This window comes from Salvelinus sp. IW2-2015, linkage group LG5 (genome assembly GCF_002910315.2).
Source record: "Salvelinus sp. IW2-2015 linkage group LG5, ASM291031v2, whole genome shotgun sequence".
Lineage (NCBI taxonomy): Eukaryota > Metazoa > Chordata > Actinopteri > Salmoniformes > Salmonidae > Salvelinus > Salvelinus sp. IW2-2015.
Window position 1 is genome coordinate 18,072,374 of NC_036844.1, and position 14,669 is coordinate 18,087,042.

The following is a 14,669-nucleotide window of genomic DNA, read 5'->3' on the forward strand; positions in this document are numbered from 1 at the left end:
ACTTATGTCATTCACTTTTTTTATTACACTACATTTCACCAGCTTCAGAAACAATAAAAACAACAGCAATACAAACAACAAAAATAAACATTCCTAATTAATTGCAATTATTTTAGACTCCACTGATTCCCCTTGAAGCATTAATTCACACTAATTAAATGAGCACCCAAAGCAACAACAGCTAAGCATGTTGAGTCAGAGAACCCAAGGGAAGTTTCCCTCTGCACTTCATCTCTCTCTCTCAGAGACTAACTAAACAGAATGGCAAAACCATCCCATGGGCATCATGACTGACTTCTGCATGGTGGGGATACTGTCTGTGGGATAGGAGAAGCATGCAAACAATGTCTGGCATAATGTGCTCTTCAATTATGTGTCACTGTGACTTCAGGTAGTCACTTTTCTCTGAAGTATCCAAGAGAAGGGGATTCACAGTAAGTTAACTGAATGGCATCTCCTTTTAACCTATCAGTTTCATTGCTGGCGTTTTCAGCAAAATTGGTCATCTAATGAAACGTTTCCTGAAACGCATAAGTGAAATGACAAGGAAATGACACGTAACTAAATCAGAATGGTATAATTAAAATGTATATGACATTTGAATTGAGACATTTAAGTGATCTAATGGTTTGATCTTATGTCTGCAGTTGCATGATAAAAACAGAACCTTATCTTGTGGCTGGAGGTGGTGCTCAGAGCCCAGGGCGGAATGTGGCACACATCTGGGAATCTTGCCTTATATGAGCAAAATATGTCCTGTGTGAACATAGCACTAATGTAAACACAACCTTGGATTCAGTCACACAATGAAAGAACCTGGGTTGTGTTTCGACAGATGCTGTGGGGAATTGTAACCATTATAACCAAGATAAAACACTCAAAGTTATACAGAAGTTATACAGATGTGTGTGTGGATAGATTTCAATAACCATGTTTGCCCAAACAAATCAGACAGTAACAAATCAGACATACAAATTAGTAAACAAATAAGGTGACTCCTTCTGGACTGGATCCAGCTGTGTTGATTGACTTTCACTGTATGAGAAGCGTATTCATATATTTTAAAGACAACAAGCAATATCTGATTTCACAGTGAAGTGTCATCTAATTCCAATTTGTAATTGAAAAAGGTTTCCTTCACTTGTGTTGATGTCTTTATTCATCTTCCTTTTTCCTTTCTGTTCCTTCATAGTGGAATGAAAATGAAGAAAGAACACTGAGCTCTGTGATGTGAGGTCATCTGAAAGGTCAAACAACCTCTTTGTGAGATCAGTTTCTGACATTCAGAGTATTAGGGATCTTCTTGCCATCTGTACAGAGAACAGACCAAAGACCCCATGTAGGCTGTGTCTCAACAACAGTGGCATACCTCAGTAAAAAAATTAAGATAAAACATTTGTAGTTTTATAGCTAATCTCATTCAACACATTTTGCCATGAGAGTGAGAGACAATGTTGCCGTTTTAAAGCTACACTATATATACAATATACAAAATGAGTGAATTCGGCTATTTCAGCCACACCCGTTGCTGACAGGTGTATAAAATCGAGCACACAGACACGCAATCTCCATAGAGAAAAAATTGCAGTAGAATGGCCTTACTGAAGAGCTCAGGGACTTTCAACATGGCACCGTCATAGGATGCCACCTTTCCAACAAGTCAGTGTGTCAAATTCTGCCCTGCTTGAGCTGCCCCGGTCAAATGTAAGTGCTGTTATTGTGAAGTGAAGTTGTGTCCATGTGCTTTTCTAATAACCATTTTCTGTGCTCATGTAAGTGACTGACTGAAGGAATCCTCACTATCAGTAGCTGCAATGTGGTACGCCTTGACCTTTGTTTTGAGAACAAAAGATGTCTCAGTTTCAAGGTCTCAGCTTGGAGAGAAGAAGCCTCGTGAGCTATTGGTCTGTCAAATGTTATGAACCAGTATTGGTCGGTCACATGAATTAAACAAAAACGGTAATGATGAATTCATTATGCTAAATCATGCAAATATAACTTGTCTTATATACGGCTGTACACAGACAACTGCTGGGACTGCCCCAGCAGAGCTCCTGATTGACATGTGTACTATGGTGCATTGAGTTGGTTGGAACCACTCCAGCGCGCTAATAATAAAAGGATGATTTATTTAAGATTGACTTTGAGTGCCCCTGGTGGTAATTTCCACGACGTGTGTAAGAATTTCCACAACACAACAACAGCTCAGCCGCAAAGTGGTAGGCCACACAAGCTCAGAGAAGCATAATCAACATGACACTGAATCAAGGTTGAGACAAGCAGTTTCTTAACCTTGATGTTAAAATATTTAGTGCTACACTATAAAAAACATATATATTTGTTCGCCATTTTAGGTCTCCAGTAAGGGATTGATCTAGGGACACACCAAGATAAGTTACACTTGTTTTAGATTCAATCTCCTTGCCGGCACAGTTTACTTTTATCTTGTCAGCATATATCCTAGGAAACAAAGAGAATACATACTGCATGTTTACTTTGCATATACTCTACATTACAGGCATCTGCAAACAGGTGTCATGGCAAGTTTCAGTCCTTATTATGTGCACATTAACTAAAACGGAATGCACTCCCAGTTTACGTTTAAACAGTGTCCCATATTAAAAACATGTGGCAAGAGGAATTATTCAATATCAGACAACTCTATTCTGGAAACAAGTAAGCAGATTTATTTCTTAAGACAGATGTTAAGTCATGTTGAAGTTCAGTGACTAGAGGAAAAGGAAGATGCTAACAGGATATGTTTTATTACAAAGCATGATCAATGTCATGATATGTCAAAGTATTCAACTAGCTGTTAGAGATGTTGTGCCAAATCTGACTGTTTTATTCTTTGTTTGTTTAGATATAGAGTCCTCCTTGCTGTCTGGTGTCCACTGAGTCTCCAACTAGTCCAGTCATCATGGAGGGGTGCTTCAAGTCATCCTTGTTCTACATCAACTCGTCCTTGCTCTTAAATCTCTCACAAACCATTAAACACAGCCAACGTTATGGTGCTGTGGCCCTGCACAAGAACGGCTCTACCACCTCAGACATCTTCGTAATGCACCTTGCCATCCTGGACGCCTTCTTCCACCTCACCCCCACTCGGGAGGTTGCCAACATCGTCTACCGGACCACCAGCAGCACCTGGTACGTGCTGCGCTACTTCTACGGCGTCAAGGACTTCTTCTCCTGCGTCTGTCTGGATCGCTACATGGCCGTGCTCCACCCGATCACCTTCACAGAGCTCAAGGAGTGCCGCCACCGGGCTCTTCACGCTGGCCTATGCTACCACCAAGTGCGTGGGCAACATCATGAACTTTGAGAAGGTCTTCACATTCAAGATCCTGGCGGCATTTGCCTTCATGGTATTCCGTAACGTCGCCGTCCTGTGCGCCCTGAGGCAGTTTGGGCCGGGCCGCGACGAGATGCACCCCGTCAAGAAAAGAGCCTTTAACATGGTCCTTATCATCTTGGCAATCATTGTTTTTAACTACTTCCCTCCCGTGGCTCTGTTCCCATTCCAGCACTACTTCTCCCTGGATGTATTCCGCTGCTACATCCACCACATTGTCTTTGGCTTCAGGAACATCAGCAGCAGCATCCAGCCTGTGCTTTACCTGTTCAAAGAGAATATACTACCACAGAAACCTGGCTCCTGCTGTACCGGAAATACGGTCAACTCAGGATGATTCCTCAACACACATACTGTACAGGTAGTTGTCTGGTTATTAGGGTGTGAATTTGTTTTGGTCTAAAACTGACTGAATGTAAGGTACTGATGAAGACACAAGATGTAGGTAGACTGCCAGTAGCACATCTCTCAGATTTAAGGTGAAACAACATTTGCATTTTAAAAATATATATATTTACTTACTTCATACTGTATGTCATATACGGGGATGGAAATGCCTTTGAGGAAATAGACCTGTCAAGCAAATAAATGCAATAAAATGTTGACCATACTCTGTTATTTTGATATGTAGGCTAATGTCGTTGTATGCCAATGTCTTTGCATATGTTATTGCTGTTGTATCAAAGCTATTTAATAAAAAGTGAACACATACTATACTATGTCTGAGTGGATTATGCTTTTGCTTGTGTCTGTATACCAACTGATTTGAATGCTGGTGTCAGAATGAAAAAAATGTAAATATAACATTGTAGAAAGAAACACATATTTGAACCCTAGTTGCTAGTGGGGGTGGATGGAGACATGTTGGCTGGGTGAATGGAATGGAAAGCTATGAACGACCTTAGAGACAAGAAGGGCCTTCTATGCCATCAAACGGAACATAAGATTCGACATACCAATTAGGATCTGGCTTAAAATACTTCACTCAGTTATAGAACCCATTGCCCTTTATGGTTGTGAGGTCTGGGGTCCACTCACCAACCAAGAATTCACAAAATGGGACAAACACCAAATTGAGACTCTGAATGCAGAATTCTGCAAAAATATCCCGTGTACAACGTAAAACACCAAATAATGCATGCAGAGCAGAATTAGGCCAATACCCGCTAATTATCAAAATCCAGAAAAGAGACGTTAAATTTACAACCACCTAAAAGGAAGCGATTCCCAAACCTTCCATAACAAAGCTATCACCTACATAGGGAACTCTTCTCCAGGTTCATCTCTAAGCAAGCTGGTCCTGGGCTCTGTTCACAAACACAAACAGACCCCACAGACAGCAACACAATTAACAAGACACAACCAAATCATAAGAAAACAAAAATATAATTACTTGACACACTGGAAAGAATTAACAATAAACTGTGCAAACTAGAATGCTATTTGGCCCTAAACAGAGAGCAAACAGTGGAGGAATACCTGACCACAGTGACTGACCCAAAATTAAGGAGCATAGCCTTGCTATTGAGAAAGGTTGTCATAGGCAGACCTGGCTCTCAAGAGAAGACAGGGTATGTGCACACTGCCCACAAAATGAGGTGGAAACTGAGCTGCACTTCATAACCTCCTGCCAAATGTATGACCATATTAGAGGCACATATTTCCCTCAGATTACACAGATCCACAAAGAATTCTAAAAAAACAAATTTTGATAAACTCCCATATTTATTGGGTGAAATACCAGTGTGCTCCTTGTCCCAGAACCACCCAGAATGCCCCGCACGGCCCATTGACATAGCATGGACGTTTCCCATCTCCGCAAAAGTATATATGCAGTTGCGAATGTTAGACTCCACATCGATCTGCAGGTTGAACATGGTGAGATTGTAGACTCCTACATTGATAGTGCAATTTGTTCAGGCAATTTTACAGCTAACTACCTACTTTACAAGCTGATGTTGTCTTTGGTATTACTGTGTAGCTACGTTTGCTAAATCGCCAATAGAGAGAGCATTGCGGATTTCGTAGTCGACTTGAGCTGCAACAGACTTCCGCACCAATTTTCCATGTTGCTACCAACCTTATAACATCAAAATGAAACATTTGTTCATAAAAAATATTGTTCACACAGTGTTATTTAACACTGTAAATGAAAATAATGCGTGGTTTTGGGTGGATTATTCCTTTAATTACACTTTGAATAATAAATAGTTTTCAAAGTTTGGCATCATTCTTACCAAAAGAATGCAATATTCTAGTGAAACGTGTTGATTTGTTTAAACCATTCATTGTGAAAACAAACAGCATGTTCATAGATTAAATGAACTAGCTTGTCTCTAGGTAAAAGCCATTGCAACCAATTTGGGTGAATTTCATTATTTACACCTTGTACAAACTAAAATGCATGACATTCTTTTTAAGAAAATCTACATTTTCTTCGAGAATATGACTTAAAAGCTGTGTACGGTGTTAGGAAACAACATTACCACTATATACATAGAACGGCTCTACCACAAATGACAATTATTACCATAGTTTAATACTGGCAAAGACTAGCTCTAGGGCGACATCCACTAAAAGCAGTTTGCTGTCCTACTACTTGGGACAAATCTAAACTTAAGTTCTCATGAAATTCAGCATACATCAACATTAAATATCCATATATATTGCACTGTAACATGACAGTCTTAGTCCTCAATCTTTATTTCCAGGTTATGGGGAATATCAGTCCCACTGGTACTGCCCTCAATCTCCTCAGTCCTCATCTCCTCATCTCCATGAGTCTTCTGGTGCTTTTTGAGGGATGACTGGTCGGTGTAGGTCTTCCCACACTGGTCACAGGGGTAGACCTTCTCCTTGGTGTGGACCTGCTCGTGTCTCTTCAGATGGCCAGACCTACTGAAGCTCTTCCCACAGWAAGAGCAYCTGWASAYTTTCTCCCCMGTATGAGTCCTCAGGTGCAYCTTGAGGCTGCTRGCCACYCTGAASCTRTTKCCYCACTCTGAGCARGTGTARGGTTTCTCTCCTGTGTGCATCCGCTTGTGTATGGTGAGGTGGCCTGCCTGGCTGAAGGTCTTCTCACACAGGTCACAATGGTACGGCCTCTCCCCTGTATGAATCCTGTAATGTGTTTTSAGGTCCCCCATACCATTGAACCTCTTGCCACACTGTACACAGCAGTAAGGCTTRTCKCCAGTGTGWATTCTRTGYTGTATRCMCAGGTTACCTGCGTTGCTYAAMGTTTTGGCGCACACAGTGCAACTGTATGGCCTCTCTCCTGTGTGAGTTCGTAAGTGGACTTTCAGCTGGTTGTGTTCACTGAAGCGCTTCCCACAATGTGGGCAGCAGTACGGTCTCTCTCCCGTATGAACACGCTTGTGTATTCTGAGCTGGCCCGGGTGACCGTAGTTCTTCCCACAGAGGTTGCAGCTGAACGGTCTCTCTCCTGTGTGAGTGCGCTTGTGGGACTTGAGCAGGTCTGCCCGGCCAAAGCGCTTGCCGCAGTAGTTGCAGCAGTGGGCCTTCTCGCCACTATGATTCCTCAGGTGAATGTTGAGGGAGCTCACTCGTCTAAATGTCTTCTCACACTGGGTGCAGTTGTAGAAGCCTTGTGTGTTTTTAGAGGGCTCTGTAGCGTGAGAGTTCAGAGTGGGTAAAATGTCCTCCCCTGACGTCCCAGCAGGGTCAGTTCCCATGTCAGGGTAGTATGTCAAGAAAGGATCTTCTTCTGGCTCAGACTCTCCAGTATCATTGTGACACAGCCTTCCCTCCGATTCAACAAAATGGCCACCCTCATCGTCTCCCATCTCCATGTGAATGTCAGACACTATGGTGACTTTGACATCACTGTCGCTGGAGTCCACATCTGTGTCCAGTGGTGACTGAAAATGTTCATCATACTCTTCAGGAATGATATAGCTCAACTCAGCACTCTCCATCTTAATTTGCTTAGATGCCAGGTTGAGAGGAGATGGGGGTTTTGAGAGGTCTATAGCATAGTCATCCTCCATATCAGGTTCTGTCTTTATGTTTTTGAAAATTAGGGTGGAAACCGCAGTGTCTGGGATGTTTTTGAGGCATTCTGGTTCCTGCTGAGCTGCTGGATCCATAATGGAGACAGACCCTCTGCTCTGAGGCATCTTGCCCTTGTGTTGTCTCCTGGAGCTCCTCCTCTCATCACCCTGTGTTTTGATTGGCTTATGGGATTGGCCGACAGATGAATGGCTGGGACATGTCTTCCTTGATGAGTCAGGGAGGTGAACGACGTCCTGGTTACTTCCAGGGTCTGGGCAACAACAAATACATGTTAAAAGTAAAAAATGTCCAACAAAGTCAGGGGATTACTATCTACTACAAGTTCCTAAATTGAAAGCTAGTTTGAAAGTACCACTGACAACAACTGTTGTCCATGGTTACAATGGGTGTTTGAAAAGGGTAATGTAAAACATGCAACAGAGAGGGGTCAGCTAGGCTCGGTGGCCATCTTGGCAGCATGTACCTCAAGATGGAACAACAAAGGACAGCTGCTACTAACGATAGCTGCACTGGCGATTATTATTTTGAAGCCAACTGCATTGTGTACGTACCCTTTACGATCGAATCCTTATTGTCTTGTTCGTGCAGCCTTCGTCTAAGATCCTCATTCTCACTTTCAATTCTTTGTATTTTGCCCTTGTACTCAGACAACGTTTGGTCCACTGACTCCAATATGTCACTTACTGTGGCTTTAAAAATCTCGTTCAGAGACGACTCCAAAAACACTTTTAAGTCTTTTGACTTTGCCATAATCTGCATATAAATAGCATACAAATACAATATTAAAACCTAAACTATCTTACGATGTGGGTGTGGACGAGGTTGCTGCCGTGTCCGGAACAAAGCAGTAATCGTCGCGTGAAAGTGACGTGCCATCCCGTCAATGTGTCGTTCTCTCCCTAGTGCCTCTCCCTCTTTTACCGCCTCCGCAGTTAAGGAGGACGCATTGCGTGTGTGTTACCGGTCGATTCAAGTGTAGTTGGCAACCAACCACCTGCCAGGTAAATTTATATGTTTCATGTTATATATGTGATACATTTAGTGCATTCTTTAGAGGGCGGCTTGTAGTAGCTTGTTTGTTGATTTGACACGTGTTTACAGTTCAAGAAGCATAGACCCAAGTCATACTTGTCACAACAACTAGCCCTGGCTACAAGCGGCGCGTCTTATAGGGCTTAACAACAACATAATTCATCAAGTCGACACATGCAAAATGGTTCTGTTTATCTTTTTTGTTATTTTGAGGTTTACATGGAACAATCCGTAGAAAAACACAGGGGGAATATGGTCCACTGGGACTCAAAAGTATTTGCTTCAAAGCATGCCTACAATAGTGCCCTGAGGCTCGACCAGTCCACTCCCTTATGTCAGTCAAGACTTGCAGGAATGAAGTTGATCCACTCCCCTGACCTGTGGCTGTATGAGTGGCAGTTATATTAAGCGGGACCGGCCTATGACCGGTGAGGGAGGAGCGCCAAGCTCAAATCAAACAGCCATCTGCAGCGCTTGGTTATGTTGTCAACAAGACAGCATGATCCATCGTTCAGAAACATACATATATTTTCCATAAAATGTATGTTCACATTTTCAAACAAGTTTTCATTGGGAAGGCAGCTTAAGCTTTAAAAAACACAAACACAGAATCCTACTCATTCGTCCACCTTTTGTTTTGAGTCGACACCGCTGTCCGTCAGAACGAGACAGCTGGCTCATGCCCGGGAGCAGCACGGTTCCAAAACGAATCCAATCACTTTTTACCCAGTGCAAACTATGCCTACCCGGGCCAGCATTATAGAATCCCCCCAATGTATGCTTGTGCGCATCTGTGCCTTTACGCTGTGGGCGGGCCCAATGCTCTCAGGTGTCTTTTTGCTATTTCGCTCCCTGCCAATCACAATGTGGCTTTTCTTTCTTTTTGTTGGCTCTTTCCCTGTTTTTGCAAGGCATATCCATGTTGCAGATGAGCAGAGGGAGGCGGAAGTCTGGGATCTGTTGCCTGGAGATGAGGTATCTCTCACAGAGGAGGAGTGGACTAGGACTTGCGACTTGCATGCATCCTCTGTGACACCCCAGGCTAGCGCTGTGTAAGTGAGAGAGGCTAGAAAACTTGTCATCTGAGGGATTACACCTTGTGCACTAAGCTGTCTGTCTACATGGCAATAAAGAGGTTTTTCCCCCCAGACTGACTTAAAGCCTTACTAACTGACTGGTCATATGATACCCCCTGAGAAGGCTTTAAAGGGTAAGTCCAAATCGACGTTTACTAAGAAAATGGCAAGTCTTACTCTCTGAAAGTAGTTTGTGTTTGAGTTTTTAATGATCTCAGGCATGTTATTAGTTTGCTGACAGCAGTAGTGTTTATTATCTGGTGTTTCCGCACATGAATAATATATATTAACCTTGTTATCCTGTTGGTATTGATGGTTTCGTTCCAGTTTGTGGTTTGATTTCTCCATAGTTGTACTTGTCATGTGGGTGTGTGTTGTTGACGAGTCAATGTGGTTACAGTCAGTTTGGCATCTCACTCTGATAGACTGCCTCAACAGCTAGAGAGTCCAATGCATAGTGCCTGTCAATACAATGGTCCACTGGTAGGGAATGATCCACATAATCACTGGGACATCCACCAGTTAATGTAATGGTTCATCAGCTGCACTAAACCTTTGTCATTGCCTTGTCCCTGTTTATTAGACCTTCATTTCCTGAATTTGGTTAAAATATGCTCAACAAAAATATAAATGTAACATGCAACATTTTCAAAGATTTTACTGTGTTACAGGTCATATAAGGAAGTCAGTAAATTAAAATAAATAAATTAGGCCCTAATCTATGGATTTCACATGACTGGGAATACATATATGCATCTGTTGGTCATAGATACCTTAAAAAAATGGGACTCACAATGGGGCCTCAGGATCTCGTCACGGTATTTCTGTGCATTCAAATTGACATGGATAAAATGCAATTGTGTTCATTGTCTGTAGTTTATGCCTGCCCATACCATAACCCACCACCACCATGTGTCACTCTGTTCACAACGTTGATATCAGCAAACCGCGTGCCCACATGATTCCATACATGTGGTCTTTGGTTGGAGCTACTGCCAAATTCTCAAAAATTATGTTGGAGGTGGCTTATGGTAGAGAAATTAACATTACATTTTCTGGCAACATCTCTGGTGGACATTCCTGCAGTCAGCATGCCAATTGCACCCTCCCTGAAAACTTGAGACATCTGTGGCATTGTGTTGTGTGACGAGACGGCACATTTTAGAGTGGCCTTTTATTGCCCCCAGCACAAGGTGCACCTGTGTAATGATCATGCTGTTTAATCAGCTTCTTGATATGCCACACCTGTCAGGTGGATGGATGATCTTGGCAAAGGAGAAATGCTCACTAACAGGGATGTAAACAAATTCGTGCACAAAATGTGAGAGAAATATGTTTTTTTGTGCATATGGCACATTTCTGATATATTTTATTTCAGCTCATGAAGCATGGGACCAACACTTTACATGTTGCGTTTCATATTTTTGTTCAGTGTAGTAATGCTGGTAATTTAAAGGATACAACTGAAATCTGTGTCTTATTAACTGTAAGAACCTGAAGACTTAATCACCAGCAACATTCAAATCCAAGGTCAGAGATTATTGTTGTTATTACACCAAACAATAGATAGGCCAATATTGTGCCTGCATAAAGGGAACAATGTTCCTCTAATTAGATAACTGTAACCTATGACCTGAATACCTTCAAATATTATACCTAAAGAAAGATGATGACTGTAAAGTCTTTATCCAGACTCCAATGTAAGAGTAATCTAGTTTGTACAACACACACATGGACCTTTATACAATCTCAGAGATCTGAAAATCACATTCACACAGATTCAATGAGGAAGTATGGGGTGCAAAAAGAAAGTATCTATCTATCATTGTAAGTTTATACCGTTATTTACTGTTTTTAAGTGGAGCGCCAGCCTAGCACCCTAACAGGAAATGAGAAGTGAGCACCCACACAGGAAGTGTGGCCAAGCACTGTCCCGGATGTTGGTTATGTGATGTGAGTAGACTATTGACAAAAAGGCTGAGAGACTGAAAGAGAGAAATGGAGTGAAAGTTTAAATAGAGGGAATAGGAGGTATTTGAACCCTTTTCCATGTCATCCTTCTTTTTATGACAGTGCAATTCTGAAGACTAGAGGCTTAGTATGAGGCTTCACATGAATTGTTACAAAAATGCTGTGTTTATATCAGGTAGTGTCCTTGATATGGATCAACAACATACTACTGTATATCTTCACTGATATCCTCAGGGTCGGTCCATGGACCATGACCTATACATGTACATCATGGTAGCTCAAGTTGATGGTTAGCAGTAGACATGAATATTTAGGATACAGTGAAACCGCTCACACCCCCACCATCTGGCTCTCACTCTCTATTTCTCTCCATCTATGCTCTCCAACTTCTCTCTCTTTCTGTAAAGGCTGCTCTTCTGTGGTCAGGAAGTAAATGCGCCTCTGTAATGTTTCAGCAAAAGTCATTGCAAAGCACATCCGCTGTGCCACGCCAAAAGAGAGAGAAGTAAACAGGGTTTATAAAACAACCTCTTCCTTAAAATATATTAACTGGATAGTGTTTGGTATACAGAAGTGAATGGTGAGTGTTGGCTTACATTTTAATATGTTTAAGAGACATTGTTTGTCATTGAACTGTGCCTATTCGTGTATGATGTGTGAGAGTGACATGATTTACCGCTGGTCTAAATTTTAGGATGTTGGCTTTCTGTCAATTGAAAGAGTGTTAATCTCACACCCTAGTCCATTTTTTTTTTAATAATACAATTTACAAATTTAAATTTCACACTGTAATATTCTTGATATATGAGTCAGGTAGCCAGTGTTGGGGAGTAGATTTTAGCCTGCAGAGTAGTATTTCCTCCTGGATTTACTGTAACTGTTTAGATTGGATTTCATTTGGCAGATGACTCAGTTCACCACATATGTTTATTTATAAACAAGTGCCAGAATGATTGATCTCCTCAATGTGTACTTAAAGAGAACCTGTCTTTAGCTAAACATATTGTCTTACTGATTTATTTTCATTTGAACATTAGCCCTTTACAAACACTACTTGTTTGACATTACTGTGGGAATTTATGAGCGAGTCACTAGTTAGTTTGAATGGATGTATGTATGTTTTGCCATATTTTATTGTACATGAATGTTCTTGCTTTACGGGCCTCGTGCACATAACTAGGGCAGCACCGGAAGCTAACCAACCACATGAGTCAACCATGACAGCATCACTTTGACCTAATTCCAAGATGGATGCCCTGCCCAGCACAGAGGAAGGAACAAGACTAAACTAAGTTGAGACATATCTCTCTGCTTAGGACTGAGTGAAGAGAGAGGTTATGGAGGGGTCTAGGGTGCGCTCTCCTCTCCCAGACCTCAGGGAGCCAGACAGCCAGACATGGCCCAATATGGATCTCCCACTACAGAGCAGGCCACTGGAGGAGGCTATTGGGTGGAGCGAGATGGAGGAGCAAGTGAACCAGATGGACAGGGAGGAAGAGGATAACTCTCATCAGACTGGAAGGACTGAGGAGCCAGAGGAGCACTGGGATTCCATGACTTTACCTGTGTACCCCATGATCCATCCCAGTGTCCCTCTGTCCTTTGCTACGGTGCAGTGGGACATAACCGACCCCTCCCCTGACATGCCCTACCCCATGACTGACAACAGCTCAGCCGATGAGCTGGACTCCAGTGGAGCGGCCAGTCTGGACTGGACTGTGAGTCCCCTGTCCCACCACCACCAGCAGCAGCAACATCAAACCTGTGTGACAGGAATCAACATAGAGCTGTCTGTCCAGGAGAAGACACATAATCACAACGGACCGGTGCAACAGCTGCCTTTGGACACAGACCAGAGTGAAAGCTCCCCTCGGGTACGTCAGCCAGAAAGGAAAGGATTGTGGTTATGTGTCTGTTGTCATTTGAGATTATGTTGCTGTGTGTTTGTGTGCATTTGTGGACCTTTATTTCCTGTGTGCATGTGTGTGTTTGTCTGTGAAAGTACAAGAGAAAGAGAGTATTTAGGATGAGAAATAGCTCTACCTCTGTCTATTCATAGATTATATACCAGCATTTAGGTTTCAGTCATAGGTTGAGATGAGGTGGATGGAATATACCGTTATACAGTACCAGTCAAACGTTTGGACACACTTAATCATTCAAGGGTTTTTCTTTATTTTTACTATTTTCTACATTGTAGAATAATAGTGAAGACATCAAAACTATGAAATAACACATATGGAATCANCATATCAGGTTCTGTCTTTATGTTTTTGAAAATTAGGGTGGAAACCGCAGTGTCTGGGATGTTTTTGAGGCATTCTGGTTCCTGCTGAGCTGCTGGATCCATAATGGAGACAGACCCTCTGCTCTGAGGCATCTTGCCCTTGTGTTGTCTCCTGGAGCTCCTCCTCTCATCACCCTGTGTTTTGATTGGCTTATGGGATTGGCCGACAGATGAATGGCTGGGACATGTCTTCCTTGATGAGTCAGGGAGGTGAACGACGTCCTGGTTACTTCCAGGGTCTGGGCAACAACAAATACATGTTAAAAGTAAAAAATGTCCAACAAAGTCAGGGGATTACTATCTACTACAAGTTCCTAAATTGAAAGCTAGTTTGAAAGTACCACTGACAACAACTGTTGTCCATGGTTACAATGGGTGTTTGAAAAGGGTAATGTAAAACATGCAACAGAGAGGGGTCAGCTAGGCTCGGTGGCCATCTTGGCAGCATGTACCTCAAGATGGAACAACAAAGGACAGCTGCTACTAACGATAGCTGCACTGGCGATTATTATTTTGAAGCCAACTGCATTGTGTACGTACCCTTTACGATCGAATCCTTATTGTCTTGTTCGTGCAGCCTTCGTCTAAGATCCTCATTCTCACTTTCAATTCTTTGTATTTTGCCCTTGTACTCAGACAACGTTTGGTCCACTGACTCCAATATGTCACTTACTGTGGCTTTAAAAATCTCGTTCAGAGACGACTCCAAAAACACTTTTAAGTCTTTTGACTTTGCCATAATCTGCATATAAATAGCATACAAATACAATATTAAAACCTAAACTATCTTACGATGTGGGTGTGGACGAGGTTGCTGCCGTGTCCGGAACAAAGCAGTAATCGTCGCGTGAAAGTGACGTGCCATCCCGTCAATGTGTCGTTCTCTCCCTAGTGCCTCTCCCTCTTTTACCGC

General features: G+C 42.3%; 1 protein-coding gene and 1 pseudogene across 1 annotated transcript; one reads left to right on the forward strand and one right to left on the reverse strand.

Annotated features, from left to right (window-relative positions):
• The first annotated feature begins 1,814 nt into the window (after positions 1 to 1,814).
• LOC139027714 (uracil nucleotide/cysteinyl leukotriene receptor-like) lies at positions 1,815 to 3,805 on the forward strand (annotated as a pseudogene).
• Positions 3,806 to 5,836: 2,031 nt separating this feature from the next.
• On the reverse strand, positions 5,837 to 8,252 carry LOC111964010 (zinc finger protein 329). The gene is made up of 2 exons (XM_023987654.2): positions 7,942 to 8,252; positions 5,837 to 7,640 (listed from the first exon to the last, which is right to left on the reverse strand). Exons 1-2 carry the CDS (start codon positions 8,147 to 8,149, stop codon positions 6,043 to 6,045), a joined length of 1,806 nt encoding a protein of 601 aa, XP_023843422.1. The 5' UTR covers positions 8,150 to 8,252; the 3' UTR covers positions 5,837 to 6,042.
• Positions 8,253 to 14,669: the final 6,417 nt, after the last annotated feature.